This window comes from Ahaetulla prasina, chromosome 7 (assembly GCF_028640845.1).
Source record: "Ahaetulla prasina isolate Xishuangbanna chromosome 7, ASM2864084v1, whole genome shotgun sequence".
NCBI lineage: Eukaryota > Metazoa > Chordata > Lepidosauria > Squamata > Colubridae > Ahaetulla > Ahaetulla prasina.
Genome location: NC_080545.1, coordinates 7,038,636 through 7,055,788, shown reverse-complemented (window position 1 = coordinate 7,055,788; position 17,153 = coordinate 7,038,636). Strand labels below are relative to the sequence as shown.

Here is a 17,153-nt window from a genome sequence, read left to right as displayed (position 1 = left end):
TCGGAAGAATAGATATGTTTTAAGCTCGCGGCGAAAGGTCCGGAGGTCAGGAAGTTGTCGAAGTCCTGGGGGAAGCTCATTCCAGAGGGTAGGTGCCCCCACAGAGAAGGCTCTCCCCCTGGGGGTCGCCAGCCTACACTGTTTGGCTGACGGCACCCTGAGGAGGCCCTCTCTATGGGAGCGTACCGGCCGGTGGGAGGCATGTGGTAACAGAAGGCGGTCCCGAAGATATCCCGGTCCTATGCCATGGAGCGCTTTAAAGGTGGTAACCAACACCTTGAAGTGCACTCGGAAAACCACAGGTAGCCAGTGCAGCCTGCACAGGATTGGTGTTATATGGGAGCCATGAGTGGCCCCCTCTATCACCCGCGCGGCTGCATTCTGAACTAACTGAAGTCTCCGGGTGCACCTCAAGGGGAGCCCCATGTAGAGAGCGTTACAGTAGTCCAGGCGAGAAGTGACGAGGGCGTGAGTGACCGTGCATAAGGCATCCTGGTCTAGAAAGGGGCGCAACTGGCGATCAATAATGGGGGTCCTCTGAGATTTAAGGAGGAGAGGAGAAATGTAATTTGAGATGTGTAGGTTCTCCTCCACCTACGACCACAATTCCGCCCAAAACTTCTATTGCTAAGCGAGACAGTTATTAAGTGAGTTTTGCCCCATTTTACAACCTTTCGTGCCACCGCCGTTCCATGAATCACCGCAGTTGCTAAGTTAGTAACACGGTTGTTAAGTGAATCTGGTTTCACCATTGACTTTGCTTGTGAGAAGAACGCAAAAGGAGAACAAGATGCCCCCAGGACCACGGAGGGAAATCCAGCAGGTTCTGACAGGTTCTGGAGAACCGGTAGCGGAAATTTTGAGCAGTTCGGAGAACCGGCAAATACCACTTCTGGCTGGTTCCAGTGGGGTGGGAATGGGGATTTTGCAATATCCTTCCCCCGGAGTGGGGTGGGAATGGGGATTTTGCAGTATTCTTCCCCTGGAGTGGGGTGGGAATGGGGATTTTGCAATATCCTTCCCCCAGGAGTGGGGTGGGAATGGGGGTTTTGCAATATCCTTCCCCCTGGATTGGGGAGTTTGCAATATCCCTTCCCCTAGGAGTAGAGAGGGAATGGGGATTTTGCAATATCCTTCCCCCAGGAGTGGGGAGGGAATGGGGATTTTGCAATATCCTTCCCTCTGGATTGGGGAGTTTGCAATATTCTTTCCCCAGGAGTAGAGAAGGAATGGGGATTTTGCACTATCCTTCCCCTGCCATGCCCACCAAGCCATGCCCACAGAACCGGTAGTAAAAAAAAATTTGGATTTCCCCACTCCTTGGGACTGCATTAAAGCCAGTGGTAGTATTTAGCTGGATCAGACCGGTTCTAGAGAACCGGTAGTGGTGACCTGCCCCGGCACTATGCCGTCCTATTTAACCACGTTTTCTAAGTCACACGCATGCGCGCAAACCACACCCGCGAGCCAAGCAATTGCAAAATTATGTGAAACCCACCTCTTATTAAAGTGAAATTTGAAAGACGTTGATACTCCAGAAAACTGTAGTGGGCAATAATGACTTCATTGCGAAACCCGCCAGATACTTAGAATAGTTCATGCTCTTTAAACGCCACAGAGTGTCCACGCCCAACAAGTTGAGTAATTTTTTTCCTTCTTAATTGAAAGACAGAATGTTCCCAGTGTCGTAGCACCTGCCTCTCATGGCAGCCATCCTGATTTATGAGAGACTTTATATCAAAAGAAGCTAAACGAGTCAAAGGACACCGAGATCTTGATCCAAGGCACAACCTTATTTGCCTGATGAATTGTGTAGTCCGGACCGTTTCTTAAACCACGAGAACTTTTTAACACAGCTGTTTTGGGAATCTCTTGAAACCCCATTCAGCTCTCATTATCTGTTGAGGGCCTCACAAGTATACTTAGGGAACAACTATTTATTTGACTCTTAAATTATTTAGAGCTGTGGGAGAAAGATTTGCCAAGGCCTTTAGATCAGGGGTGAAATGCTTCCGGTTCGGACCGGCTCGTCCGATCCGGTAGCGATGGTGGGTGGTTCGGAGAACCGGTAGCAAAAATCCCTACCCTGCCCCCATGCCCAGCTGAGCCGCGCGATCATCAGAGGTTTTTTTTTTTTTTACTTTTAAAAGCATTTTTTCGGCCGATGAAAAAATGCTTTTAAAAGTTAAAAAAAAAAGGCTCTGACGATCACGTGGCTCAGTTTGGCATGGGGTGGGGGCAGGGATTTTTGCTACCGGTTCTCCGAACCACCCACCATCGCTACCGGATCGGGCGATGGGGTCCGAACCGGGAACATTTCACCCCTGTGCCCATCCCACCTCCTCCCACCACCACCCTCCGGCCAGCCCACAGAGAAGAACTACAATGCTTATCCGGCCTTCGTAGAAATCTACTTTGACGCCCCTTGGTTAGACAAAACAGTGCATGGAAAATTAAAAAGGTAAAGGTTCCCCTCGCATATACGTGCTAGTCATTCCCGACTCTAGGGGGCGGTGCTCATCTCTGTTTCAAAGCCAAAGAGCCAGCGCTGTCCAAAGACGTCTCCGTGGTCATGTGGCCGGCATGACTCAACACCAAAGGTGCACGGAACACTGTTCCCTTCCCACCAAAGGTGGTCCCTATTTTTTCTACTTGCATTTTTACATGCTTTCGAAACTGCTAGGTTGGCAGAAGCTGGAACTAGTAACAGGAGCTCACCCTGTAACATGGCAGCACTCGGGATTCGAACCACCGAACTGCCAACCTTTTGATCGACAAGCTCAGCTGTCTTAGCCCCTGAGCCACCACGTCCCTTGCATGGAAAATTAGAGACTGAGAATTTATTTATTTAGTATTTTTTTTCTCTCTCTCCTTGACCGGTAGCAAAAATCGTAAGCTTCTTACCGGCTTTTCTAAGCAAGGCCAAAATGGTGAAAATGTATACATATGTAGCTTACCTTTTTCTAAAAGCAGGTGCAAAGCTTTGCATCCATATCTCTGGATTTTTTCATTATCAGGAAAGGTATCCATGGCATCAAATATCAGTAAAAATATATCGGTCCCTTCTTCTAAGAGAAGAAGCGTGATTTCATCTAATTGATACAAGAAAAAACTCTGGAGATCATTCGCTTGCAAAGTACTCTGTTCATTTTGCTTTCATCAATACAAATCCATAGACGTCAACTCAGAAATAGGTCGGTCTGAAGGAAAAAGTATTATTCCCAGAGAAGTGGAGGTAGTCCTTTACTTATGACCACAATGGAGCCCAAAATTTTCATTGCTAAGTGAGACAGTTGTTAAGTATTGCATTGTACTGTACCATACTGTACTCTACCCTACCCCACCCCCCTCTATTCCACCTGTTCTGTTCTGTTCTGTTCTGTTGTTCTGTTCTATTCTATTATATTCATTCCATATTCCATTCCATCCCATCCCATATTTTCTATTTCATTCCGTATTTTCCATTCTGTTCTGTTCTGTTCTGTTCTGTTCTGTTCTGTTCTGTTCTGTTCTATTCTATTCTATTCTATTCTATTCTATTCTATTCTATTCATTCCCTATTCCATTCCATCCCATCCCATATTTTCTATTTCATTCCGTATTTTCCATTCTATTCTATTCTATTCTATTCTATTCTATTCTATTCTATTCATTCCCTATTCCATTCCATCCCATCCTATCCCATATTTTCTATTTCATTCCGTATTTTTATTTATTTATTTATTTATTTATTTATTTATTTATTTATTTATTTATTTATTTATTTATTTATTATTTATATTTATATGGCATCAAATATAATTCTGTCCCATCCTATCCTATCCCATCCCATCCCATTCCATATTTTCTATTTCATTCCGTATTTTCTATTCTATTCTATTCTATTCTATTCTATTCTATTCTATTCTATTCTATTCTATTCATTCCCTATTCCATCCCATCCCATCCCATATTTTCTATTTCATTCCATATTTTCCATTCTGTCCCATCCCATCCCGTCCCCTCCTGTCCCATCCCATCCCATTCCACATTTTCTATTTCATTCCGCGTTTTCCATTCTGTTCTGTTCTGTTCTATCTCTATCCCATTCCATTTATTCTGTTCGGTTCTGTTTTGTTTTGTTCCGTTCCACCTATTTCGTTCAATTCCATTCCATTCCACTCCACTCTGCTGGAATCAGTAGGGAGAAACAAAGAGATTACAAGGATGATAATATTACCTGGTTTGGTAATGAAAGGTCTACATGAAAGCCACCCAGTCAGAGACCTCCAAGGACCCCACAAAATTCTACCTATGCGGTCTTTAAGCGTTGACGGTCGTAGCATTTAATCAACCCATCAAATATACAATAATATAAATATAAATTTAAAAAAAATAATTTTCCCCCATCATTTCATATGCAAGGGTTCTGTTGTGTCTGCGCCCCCCGAGCCGGGCCTCCTGACAGAAAGTGACTTGGAAAGTGAGGGGGAAAGGCCATCAGGACTTACCTCGGGAGTACCGGCTTCCCTGGCTCAGCTCCAGGAGCCAAAGGCAGGCAAGGTGGAGGAGATAACGAGGCCTCCGTCCCCTGACTCTTCCCCCCCCAGGCCATGCCTCCAGACCCAGCTGATGGCAATCAGGCCTGGCTGGACCCTAGGTTTCGTAGGCAGGAGAGGAGGGAACAACAGAAGCAGGGGTGGGGCAGACCTAGGAAGTGCTGAGTCATGGAGCCACACCCTACAGGATATAAAGGCAGCCAGAGCTGCTGTGCATAGCACGCAAATCAACTGATTAACTAAGAGCTGAAGTTTGTTCCCGGCTGACTCATCGGTGTCCAGGGAGATAACAGAGACACTTGGCAGATGCTCGCTATTTTGCTGCCAGAGCTGATAGTGCCGGCTAATTAAGCCATCGCCCAGACGGAGGCGAAGGGGGACAGAACAGGTTCAAAGAACAATAAACACGCTGAGAATACTGAAGGTCTTGGACCACTAACATTATATCACGTGCCAATAACTTTTAAGGAAAACTACGTACCTGAAGAAAGAAGTAGATTTAATGCTTTCAAGCCAACCGTTGACAGATGCACATCAGCGCTGTGGGTTTTAAGCATCTTCAGAATTTGCCTAACGTAAAAAGAAGAAGAAGAAGAAAATCTGAATTGCAATCCAAAATACGTTAGCTACAATCATAATAAAATGAACAGGCATACTTATGGATTCAGATAAACATAATGTTCCCGCATATAAGCAAGCAATTGAAATTTCTATTCCACAGTCACTGGTTTTGGCTTAGGGAGAGAGAGAGAGCATTATCCTAGATAATGTGATGGCAAATCTATGGCAAATCTATGGCACATGTGCCACAGGGGGCATGCAGCACCCTCTCTGTATGGACATGCAAGCCATCGCCCCAGTTCAGCTCTGCCGCGCATGGGTGGGCGCCTCCTGCCAGCCAGCTGGTCATCGGGTCTCTGTCACGCATGCACAGGGGGCGTGCAGGGGGCCCACGTATGTATGCACGGGGGGCGGGGCGCATGTGAGGGCTGCACACGCATGTGCGGGACTGCATGCGCATTGCATGTGGGGGGTTTGGGCGCGCTTGCGTTTTGGGTACACGGTCCAGAAATGGTTAGCCATCACTGTCCTAGACATATTTAACCAAAACTTATCTGTTTCCAACAAATGCAATTTAGATGCCACGAAGCAGGATAGTCATTAAACCACAATTCTCGGTTACCAACATAGATTGGTTAAAAAACAAGGCATCCGAAAGTATAAGTATAAACTAAGTATTTCTTCTTTCCTCACAGCTGTCTGGATCTCATTTTTTTATTTATTCTCTTGCAACCCCAGCTCAGGTTGAAACCCCGAATTATTCTTTTGAAAATGGCTAATCTTAAATGTTCTACATAGAGAAAAGAAGGATGGGAGCCCCCCCAAAAATTGTCTTTGGACTGTTTCTTGGACTTGCTCACAAATTGTTTGGGTTTAGGAATAAACCGGTCAGCAGGCCAAGCCTGTGGATGATTCATAATAGGGAAATTAAAACTGATTGTGAACAATTCCTGGATCTATTGATACTGGATGATGTGTGTGTGTGTGTGTGTTCCAGCATAACTCTGGAACGCCTCGAGCAATTTCAACCAAACTTGGTACACAGGTGACTTACTCTCTGGAAAGAAATACTGTGTGGGTAAGACACCCCTAACACCCCTCAGTGTGTGTGTGTGTGTCACAGCATAATTCTGGAACGCCTGGGCCACTGAAATGAAAAGGAATGAATTATATCTATACTGTCAAATCACAGTACTTTTGACAGTGATAGTGTGCATTTTGGATTTTGTTAAGATACAGCCTGTTGTGCCTTAAAATGGCTTCTACTGTACAGCACAGTGGAGTTGCCATGGTAACGGCTTCACAGTACTCCACAAGGGGGCTCCCTCTGGTATTGATTTGACACTATAGATATAAATCATTCCTTTTCCTGTCTGACGCAGGACTGGGATAAATTGAAAGGTAATGAAAAGATTAGAGCATACACAGAGCGTACCTAACTCAACTTTTGATTCCCCGCTGAGAGAAACTCCGTTGTAACCTAATGTGCCAACTGCAAAGATAAAGCCTCTTAAGGTAATTGCCAAATACCCTCGCTTGTAACTTAAAATGTGTATTCTCAGCAACCTAATGTGAGATAGCAACCATGGATATGAAATAATGTTTCTATAGCAATGACGATCTATGCAAGTAATATGTGTAAACCCGTGGTGGGTTGCTCCCGGTTCACCCCGGTTCGAGCAAACCGGTAGTGGCGGTAGTGGGAGGCTCCTCCCACCTGGCCAGATGTCATCAAAAACGCTCTGCGCATGCTCAGAAGCCACACGTGCTCACGAAGAGAGCGAGCCCGCCCGTGCACTACCGAGAATGAACCGGTAGCGCCAGGATTTGAATCCCACGGGATTCAAATCCTGGCGCTACCGGTTCATTCTCGGTAGTGCACGGGCGGGCTCGCTCTCTTCGTGAGCGCATGTGGCTTCTGAGCATGCGCAGAGCGTTTTTGATGAGAAAAAGAAAAGGTTTTAGTTAGCATGCACCTACTTTTCTCTCTGCCTGCTCTGTTTAAGGTGGGAGATGAAAAAGGTCGCCCAGTTTTGCTTTCTTTCTTTTTTTATAATTTTTTATTTTTTTAGACAGACATACATAAAAACATCTTCAGTACAAATACAAACAGCGTGTCGGTTGGTTGATTACAAATCTTTTGTGCAATTTCACCATATGCATAACATGTAAATTTATCTAATTTTACATTTTACCAATTTAATATATATCCAAATATGTTGGTCAATTCATCGTTTATTTAACTATAGGTATTTTCTTCCCTCACTTCGTATAAGATGTTCTAAATTTTCTATTAATTGTGCTGCCTCGTTCATTTCATCATCTTGAATCAAGTTTTGCTTTCTGATCAGAAAAATAAAAGCTGATTTATCCGCTGCCTCGTGTTCAGAGTTTTATTGGATTCATCAGATTCTCAGCTGCATTCAAAAACCTTACAAATAAATACCCAGCCAACACCGGGTTATCAGCTAGTAGTTTAAAAAAAACCAGAGTAAACGCCCATCCTGTTTGATTGTGCAAAGTGACGCAAATTAGAGCGGAAAAAAAAAAAATCTCACATACAGAAAATAAGTTTGAACTATTTATAGCAGGGGTCTCCAACCTTGGTCCCTTTAAGACTTGTGGACTTCAACTCCCTGTTGAAGGAACTCTGGGAGTTTATTTATTGTTCACATTTTTATAGTGCCCTTCTCCGAAGACTCAGGGCGGTGTACAGCATAGATAAAACACATGTACAAAAAATTAAAATACAATATATATTTAAAAATCTGATTCCATGAGCTGAATATTTAAAATAAGTAGATAAAATTATAAAATAAAATAACCCCGCTAAAACCCCACTAAAAGCCCTCAATTAAAATTTATCATTAGGCCAGCCCTGCTTGATGAAAGAAAAAAGCTCGCGCTTAAAGGTCCGAAGATCAGGGAGTAAGCGTAGCCCCACGGGCAGCTCATTCCACAGGGCAGGAGCCCCCACAGAGAAGGCCCTTCCCCTGGGGGCCGCCAGCCGACATTGTTTGGCCGACGGCACCCTAAGGAGGCCCTCCCTGTGAGAGCGCACAGGTCGATGGGAGGCTACTGGTGGCAGCAGGCGGTCCCGTAAATATCCCGGTCCTATGCCATGGAGCGCTTTAAAGGTGATGACCAAAACCTTGAATCGCACCCGGAAGACCACTGGCAACCAATGCAGCCTGCGCAGGAAGTTGAAGTCCACAAATATTAAAGGGACCAAGGTTGGAGACCCCTGATCTATAGAACCATTTAGGAAAAAGATCTTCAGGTTAGCAGCGGATAATACTGCATGGAGTATTGTATGTGTGTGTTTGTGTGTTTGTGCGTATCAAAACATTAAGGCGTTGACCGTAACTACTGGAAGATTCGGTGCAGACAAAACAAAGCAGTCCTTCGCAGAACGCATTCCGTTAATCCGTAGAATGCAAGTAAGTCCTCGAGTTACGACCACAACTGTGCCCCAAATTCCTGTTGCTAAACGAGACGTTTGTTAAGTGGGTTTTGCCCCATTGTAGGACCTTCCTTGCCACGGTGGTTAAGTGAATCCCTGCATCGTTAAGTTCGTAACGTGGTCGTTTAGTGAATCCGGCTTCCCCCATTGAATTGGCTTGGCAGAAGGTCGCCAAAGGGGATCACGTGACCCCGGGAGACTGCAACCGTCATAAGTACATGCCAGTTGCCAAGCTTTTGAATTTTGATCACGTGACCGTGAGGACGCTGCAAAGGTCGTAACTGTGAAACACGATGCCAGAAGCCAGGCTGCACAAACAAGCGAAGCCCCATCCGTGGGATGCAGGCAGCACAAGAAACCACGCTCCCTCCGGTCCGGGGAAAAACCTCTCTCCACGGAACCGATCCCTGGTACCCGAAAGATTGGGGGGGTCACCACCCTACAAGTAAAGTCAATGGGGATGCCAGGAGGGTCGATTACAACTCGATCCATCCTAATAGAGCTGGAAGGGACCTTGGAGGTCATCTAGTCCAGGGGTCCCCAACCTTTCGGACCTAAGGGACCACTAAATTCATAATTTTAAATCCCGCGGACCACTAATATGACTTGCCTAATGACCGGCTGGGTGGGTGTGGCTAGGTGGTCATGTGACTAGGTGGGCGTGGCCAACTCGATGTCACTCACGTCGAGGGGCACCTTGATGGCCTCTACTCACCTCTCCCCTCCCAGCCACTCCTTACCTCCCCGCCCGGGCTCCTTAGGGTCTCAACGGGAAGCAGTTGTTGGAGCTAAGCAGCCACCTCAAGAAAGAGTTGGCAAAACAGCTGGCTCAGTTCAAATTGGATCTGACCAAGAAGGATGCTCAGCAGAAGCACCTCACTGAGAACTAGGAGCATAGGCTTTCCAAGCAGAGGGAAGACCCGCGGGAGTGCAAGGCCAGGTAGTGGCACCTGGAGGAGATGGTCAGCCAGTTCCAGGCCATGATGCAGTCCCACCGGAACGAGGCCCTCTGGCTCTTCGCCACCAGTGGCTCTTCCCTCCAGCCTTCGCCCAAAGCCCCTCACCAGGAGGCTGAAGCAGACCCCAAGTCAGAATTTCTGCCCCCCTCCGACCCACACAAGAAGAACCCAAAGAGGGAGACTCTCTGCAGCAACACAAACATTCATCGCACGTATCTGTCCCAGGGGCCGTAGTTTGAGGACCCCTGATTTAGTGCTATATAAAAAAGGCAAATAATTTTTCTGCGGACCACCAACATTTTCTCACGGACCACCCAGTGGTCCACGGACCACCAGTTGGTGACTGCTGTTCTAGTCCAACCCCCCGCTCAAGTAGGAGACCCTATAAAGTTTCAGACAAATGGCTGCCCAGTCTCTTCTTAAAAACCTCCAGTAATGGAGCTCCCACAGTTTCTAAAGGCAAGGCCGTTCCACTGGTTAATTGTCCTCACTGTTAGGAAGTTTCTTCTAAATGCCAGGTTGCTTTTCTTGATTATTTTCCATTCATTGTTTCTTGTTTTGCCTTCTGGTGCTTTGGAAAATAAATTGATCCCCCTCTTCTTTGTGGCAGCCCCTCATATATTGGAACTCTGCTATCATGTCCCCTCTAGTCTTTCTTTTCTCTAGACCAGCCAAATCCAGTGGTGGGTTTCAAATTCTTTTACCACTGGTTTTGTGGGTGTGGCTTTGTGGGCGTGGCAGGGGAAGGATACTGTAAAATCTCCATTCCCACCCCACTCCAGGGGCAGGTTACTGCAAAATCCCCATTTCTTCCCAATCAGCTGGGACTTGGGAGGCAGAGAATAGAGGGTCAGTCAGAATTTCTAACTACCGGTTCTCCAAACTACTCAAAATTTCCGCTACCGGTTCTCCAGAACTGGTCAGAACTTGCTGAAACCCACCTCTGCCCAAATCCTGCAAAGTTCTTCCTATGTTTTAGTCTCCCGGCCTTTAATCATTCCAATACCATTTTTTCCAGAGATCTTTGCCATGGAATACGAGCTTCCAAGGTTTCAGGGATCTACTATTTAGTATGTGCTCAGGAAGCCACAATCCTTCCCTGGCTCATGTACTCATGACTTGTAGCGGTACTCTCTCCCCCCCGGCTGCCACCAATGGAACAGTTTGCCCCCAGAATTGGGGGCGCTGCATCACTGGAGGCTTTCAAGAAGAGACTGGACAACCGTTTGTCTGAAATGGTATAGGGCAGTGGTGTCAAACTCAAGGCCGCAGGGTGCTTAGATCTGGCCCGTGGGCCTGCCCTGGAAACAGCGAAGGACCAGCCCGTTGGTGCCTCTGCCAGCAAAAATGGAGCTCGGAAGGATCGCCCAAGCTCCATTTTTACTGGCAGAGGGATGCGGGAAGCCGTTGCGGCTGAAAACGGAGCCCGGGTGGACCTCACGGGACCTCCCCGAGCTCCGTTTTTGCTGCAGGAGGCCGTCACGGCCAAAACCAGATCCTCGATGAGTGATGTCAAGCTGGCCAAGCCCCACCCCCGCTCCCCGGATCTCCCCTTTTTCCGCATGTGCATGCACAGCATGCATTTTGTGCGCAGTGCGCATATGTGTACAGTGCGCGTTTGGCACACAGTGCACATGCGTGGCCAGCGAACCGGTAGCAAACCGGTTCAGATTTTACCACCGGCCTAACGTCTGAATAGAGCTCACGATGCAGTTTCTGCAGAGAAATAGATTTATTCTAAATCTGACTCGCGGACTGATTTCATTGCCTTTCTCCCTCACCCCACCCAGTCTCAGGCAGCCCAGAGGCAGAATGAGAGTGCAGAAAAATGCTATAATTCCTTCCGCCCAACAGCCCTTCAGAAAAAGGGAAGCTGACCCCAGCTTTTACTCCGACTTCTGAAAGTTAAACATTTTCACTTCTCTATTTTCTATATTCACTTCTCTATCGCTTAGGACCGGGTTATCTACGGGATCGCCTACTGCCACCGTTTGCCTCCCACCGACCCGTGCGCTCTCGCAGGGAGGGCCTCCTCAGGGTGCCGTCAGCCAAACAATGTCGGCTGGCGGCCCCCAGGGGGAGGGCCTTCTCTGTGGGGGCTCCTACCCTCTGGAACGAACTTCCCCCAGGACTTCGACAACTTCCTGACCTCCGGACCTTCCGCCGCGAGCTGAAGACGTATTTATTCTTCCGTGCGGGACTGGCATAGAATTATTTTATTAGTCTTAATTTTACTGGGGTTTTATGGTTTTAATGTATTTTAACGAGGCGCCAAATTGAATAGGTTTTTTAATATTGGTTTTATTTGTATTGTATCTATTTATTGTTTTTTACTTGGCTGTGAACCGCCCTGAGTCCTTCGGGAGAAGAGCGGTATAGAAATTAAATTATTATTATTATTATTATTATTGTTGTTGTTGTTGTTGTTGTTGTCGTCTTAAGAGTCCTGTGACACGAATAGCACTGACAGTTTTCTCAGCACTGAGAAACATTCTTTTCATCAAAAAATAGACTCTTCAGCCTTGAGGAGGATAATAATAATAATAATAATAATAATAATAATAATAATAATAATAATAATAATAATAATAATAATAATAATAATTTAATTTGTATACCGCCCTTCTCCCGAAGGACTCAGGGTGGTGAACAGGGAGATAAAATAAAAACGATACATTTCAATAAAAACAATATTTAAAAAACTTATTCCAATAGCCTAAATTTAAAATACAATACAAAATATAAAATAAACCCCAATAAAATCCATATTTAAAAAACCCTATTAAGCCAGTCCTGCTCGAAAGAATAGATATGATGATGATGATCTTTTTTATTCATTAAACATGAAACTCAAGTCAACTGGACATTTAAAAATGTGTCACAAATATTATCGACTGGCACTGATGGTCGATACGGGTTGCTGCCCGCATCCTAGGCAGAGGTGAAATGCTACCGATTCGCACCGGTTCGGGCGAACCGGTAGCAATAAAAGCTACCGGTTTGTCCGAAGCGGTATTTCCAACAATCAGCTGTGCCACACGATTTATATTCGCTAAATCTAAATCGCGTGGCACAGCTGTTCCCCCCCCCCTTGATGTTCTACTTATCTTCAAATGGCTCCTTTTTCCGTGTAAAGCGCGCCTTTGGATGCGCACCACGCATGCACGGCGCATGTTTGGGGCACAATGTGCCTGCATGCTCAGCGTGCGTCTGGTGCACATCGCACATGTGTGCAAGCAGCATGCATCTGGCACACACTGTGCATGTGTGGCAGGGAACTGCTGGCAACTGGGGGGGGGCAGGGCAGGTGGGGGGGTTGCATGCGCATTGGATTATGGGTGTTTTCGGAACTCGGCACCAAAAAAGTTTAGCCATCGCTGACTTAGGACATTTAACGTTGCTGAAAAAACTGACTTTGCACTGTTTTTCACACTTATGACCGTTGTGGCATTCCTGTAGTCACGTGATCAGAATCCAGACACTTGGCAATTGGTTCATATTTATGACGGTTCCACCGTCCCCGGGTCACGTGATCTCCTTTTGCGACCGTCTCGTAAGCAAAATCTATGGGGGAAGCTGGATTGACTTAACAACCGTGTTACTAACTTAACAACTGCAGTGATTCACTTAACAACTGGGCCAGGAAAGGCCCCCAAAACAGGGTAAATAAAACTCACTTCACCCACTGTCTTGCTTAGCCATGGAAATTTTGAGCTCCATTGTATTCATAAGTCGAGGACTACCTGTGCAAGATAATATTTTATATTTCTGCAATGACAGGCTGTGCTGGAGTTTGCGTAATACACACCGCACAAAATATACTTACTGATGGACCCCGAGAACTTCCCAGTCTTTTCCGACTCCTTGTGGTGCTGTTAAATGATGCAGAGTTTCTGGGCATATTTTAATAAGTTTGCAAAGAAGTGTCCAGCCCACCTAAAAAACAGAAAAACAACGTTTGATTTTTAAAGATACAGTACACCAATTTCCTTTACGTCCCACTTAAAAGATTTCCCAGAGAGTAAAATTTTCATAAGTCCACCTCACCGCCTGTAATGCAAGAATAGAGCCCCCCACCCACAAAAAAACCAGTGCCAAAGTACAGGGAATTCTCGGCTTACGACCACAGCTGAGCCCAAAATTTCTGTCGCTAAGCGAAGAAGTGAGTTTTGTCCCGTTTTGCGACCTTCCTTGCCGCCCTTGTCAGAGTGAATTACCGCAGTTATTAAATGAGTTAAGTGAATTTGACCTCCTCGATGTCTTCGTTTGTCAGAAGGTCACGACCTCTGGGGCACTGCGACCGTCATAAATATGAGTCAGTTGTCAAGCCTCTGAATTAAGTCACTTAATGGTCCTTAAGTTATGTTTTTACAGGGCCGTTGTCACTTCGGACGGTCGCTAAACAAATTGTTGTAAGGACTACCAGTCCATCATACTGACTCAAAACTGTCCAGTTTCATCTAATGTCACAGAAGCCATCAAAATCCCAAGCAATAATTATAAACGGGAATAGAGTTTTATTTCTGACTGAAATATTGTGGCTTTGTGGCTGACAGCGGAGTAATTTTTTTACTGGGACAAAAAACAACAAGCGTTAACACCCACAGACTTTTCTGGACAGAACAAAATGGAGGCTGGATGCCAATCCCTTCATTTCTGTCTTGAAATCTGTTTGTTTTTTTGTGTCTCTCACTACATTTTTTTTAAGCGTCTATGTTTTAGCGGCTCCCTCAATTAAAAATACCACTCCAGGCGGTGTTATTCCTTGTTCGTTGTGCCGTATAGCCTGCAAACAGATTCTTGAAATACAAGCTATTTAAGTAAGTTGATGGAGTGGAAATGGGTAAATATCAAACCATTTCATAGATAGATAGATAGATAGGTAGGTAGGTAGGTAGGTAGGTAGGTAGGTAGGTAGGTAGGTAGGTAGATAGATAGATAGATAGATAGATAGATAGATAGATAGATAGATAGATAGATGATAGATAGATAGATATAGAAACAGCCGACCAATCTGCAAACACCCACTCCATCTACCAATCAAGATGCAACCACACAGCCAACCAACCCATTTACAGCAACAAAGCCAACACTCCCCACCTCCCCACCAGTATTTATAGAGAGATGGCAGCTCCGACCACGCTTTGCTCGCACAAGCTCGAAGACGAAAGCCCCAGCCTGAAGATGATGAGTGAGACCTCGTCGAAACGTCGCCAAGATACTCTCAACCTTACATGGGAAAAGACCCGAATATGCCAAGACCTACATACCTATACCCGTAAAAACCTACGAAAACACATAGATATAGATATATAGATATAGATATATAGATATAGATAGATATAGATATAGATATAGATATAGATGTTTTCTGAGGTTTTCACGGTGTTTAGATAGGTCTTTTGGTTTTCTCCTGTAATTGAATGCAGTGAGTCTCATCGTCATCTTCAGGCTTCAGCTTCGTGCATTGCTCCCAGAAGCACGAAGCTGAAGCCTGAAAATGACGAATGAGACTTCGTCGAAACGTTGCCAAGACATTTCCAATTTTACACGGGAGAAAACCCGAACAACCAAAGACCTACATAGATATAGATATAGATATAGATATAGATATAGATATAGATAAATGCCTTCTAGCAAGTTAATTTGGGCAGAAGTTGTGATTTACTGTTTCGGTAACAAATAAATTATAGCTATGCAAGCAAACCAGCTTTGCTTTCTGTTAATGTCCTGTCCAATTGTAGTTTATTTTTTATTTAAGGGACATCTTATAGTGAAGTTTTTCACCTACCACCTCGTCCTAACTTGCACGTTGCTTTTATTATGGTAATTAAACCAGACTTTCGTTTAAAAGTGCAATCATTCCCTTATAATATTTTCCCCACTGTTATAGCAACATGCTGTTCATCAAACAGGTGGCTTGTTAAGATTCTTAATTTATGCATCTCTTCAAACTGCAAGGAGGGTACAGAGACAGCCTTTTAAAAAAAAGATAATAATTAAAAAACAGAAATTCTGTTTAAGTCAATATTATGTCAAAGCAGCATTTTTTTTGACCCAAACAGAATAGAAAGTGAATTGTGACAATTTGAATTGTGACTTTCTTCCTTTTTTCTCTTCCTTCCTTTCTTCCTTTTTCTTTCTTTCTTTCTTTCTTTCTGTCTTTCTTTCTTTCTTTTTCTCTCTCTCTCCTTTTTCCCCCTCTTTCTTTTTTCCTCTTTCTTTCTCTCTTTTTGATGCAGCAAATAAAATAACGTTGAGCTTGCTAATGCAGACAGGACAAGGGGAAGGAGAAGGAGGACCAAGAGGAGGAGAAAGAGAAGGTAAGACAGGAGAATAACAGAATAACGGAATTGGAAGGGACTCCGAAGGTCTTTAGTCCAACCCTTGCTCAAGCAGGAGACCCTATTCCATTCCAGTAACTGTCCAGAAGGAGGTGGAGACCTACGAGGAGGAGGAAGAGGAGGAGGAGGAGGTGGAAGAGGAGTTGGAAGGGACCTTGAAGTTCTTCTAGTACAACCCCTGCTCAAGCAGGTGATCCTATTCCGTTCCAGTGGCTGTTCAGGAGGAGAAGGAGAAGATAGAAGATAGAAGGAGTAGAAGGAGAAGAAGACAGAGAGAGAAGGAGAAGGAGAAGAAGGAGGAGGAGGAGGGAGAAGGAGGAAGAGGAGGAGATAGGAGACGGTAGACAGGAGAAGAAGGAGACCTGTTCAAGCAGGTGATCCTATTCCGTTCCAGTGGCTGTCCAGGAGGAGGAGACTATAGAAGGCAGAAGATAGAAGGAGGAGAAGGGAGAAGGAGAAGGAGAAGAAGGAGACTATAGAAGACAGAAGATAGAAGGTAAAGAGAGAAGGAGAAGAAGAAAGTGAAGAAGGAGACTATAGAAGACAGAAGATAGAAGAAGAAGGAGTGTGCATAAGGGGTGTACATAAGAGCACCAGCATGCCTACTTTTCCTGTCCTAATGTTCCCTTTGATTGTATCCAATTTGTATGGTTATTTCATGCTTATGGTTATATATACTGTTGTGACAAATAAATAAAATAAAATATAAATAAATAAAAAGGAGAAAGTGAAGGAGACTATAGAAGACAGAAGATAGAAGGAGAAGGAGAAGAAGAAAGTGAAGAAGGAGACTATAGAAGACAGAAGATAGAAGGAGGAGAAGGAGACTATAGAAGACAAGATAGAAGAAGGAAGAAGGAGAAGGAGAAAGAGAAGAAAGAGACTATAGAAGACAGAAGATAGAGAGGAGAAGGAGAAGGAGACTATAGAAGACAGAAGATAGAAGGAGGAGAAGGAAGAAGGAGAAAGAGAAAGAGAAGAAGGAGACTATAGAAGACAGAAGATAGAAGGAGAAGAAGAAGAAAGTGAAGAAGGAGACTATAGAAGACAGAAGATAGAAGGAGGAGAAGGAGACTATAGAAGACAAGATAGAAGAAGGAAGAAGGAGAAGGAGAAGAGAAGAAAGAGACTATAGAAGACAGAAGATAGAAAGAGGAGAAGGAAGAAGGAGAAGGAGACTATAGAAGACAGAAGATAGAAGAAGGATGAAGGAGAAGGAGAAAGAGAAGAAAGAGACTATAGAAGACAGAAGATAGAAAGAAAAGAAGGAGGAGACTATAGAAGACAG

At 44.8% G+C, this 17,153-nt stretch overlaps 1 protein-coding gene across 2 annotated transcripts in view; it reads right to left on the bottom strand.

Annotated features, from left to right (window-relative positions):
* The window catches only part of LRRK2 (leucine rich repeat kinase 2), a 114,305-nt gene that overhangs the window by 95,940 nt on the left and 1,212 nt on the right, over positions 1-17,153 (bottom strand). For both annotated transcript variants that reach the window (XM_058189535.1, XM_058189534.1), the window contains exons 3-5: positions 13,348-13,457; positions 5,020-5,108; positions 2,958-3,092 (exon numbers count right to left, since the gene is read on the bottom strand). In XM_058189535.1, coding sequence (XP_058045518.1) covers positions 2,958-3,092; positions 5,020-5,108; positions 13,348-13,457 — 334 coding nt within the window. The remainder of the gene's footprint in view (positions 1-2,957; positions 3,093-5,019; positions 5,109-13,347; positions 13,458-17,153) is intronic.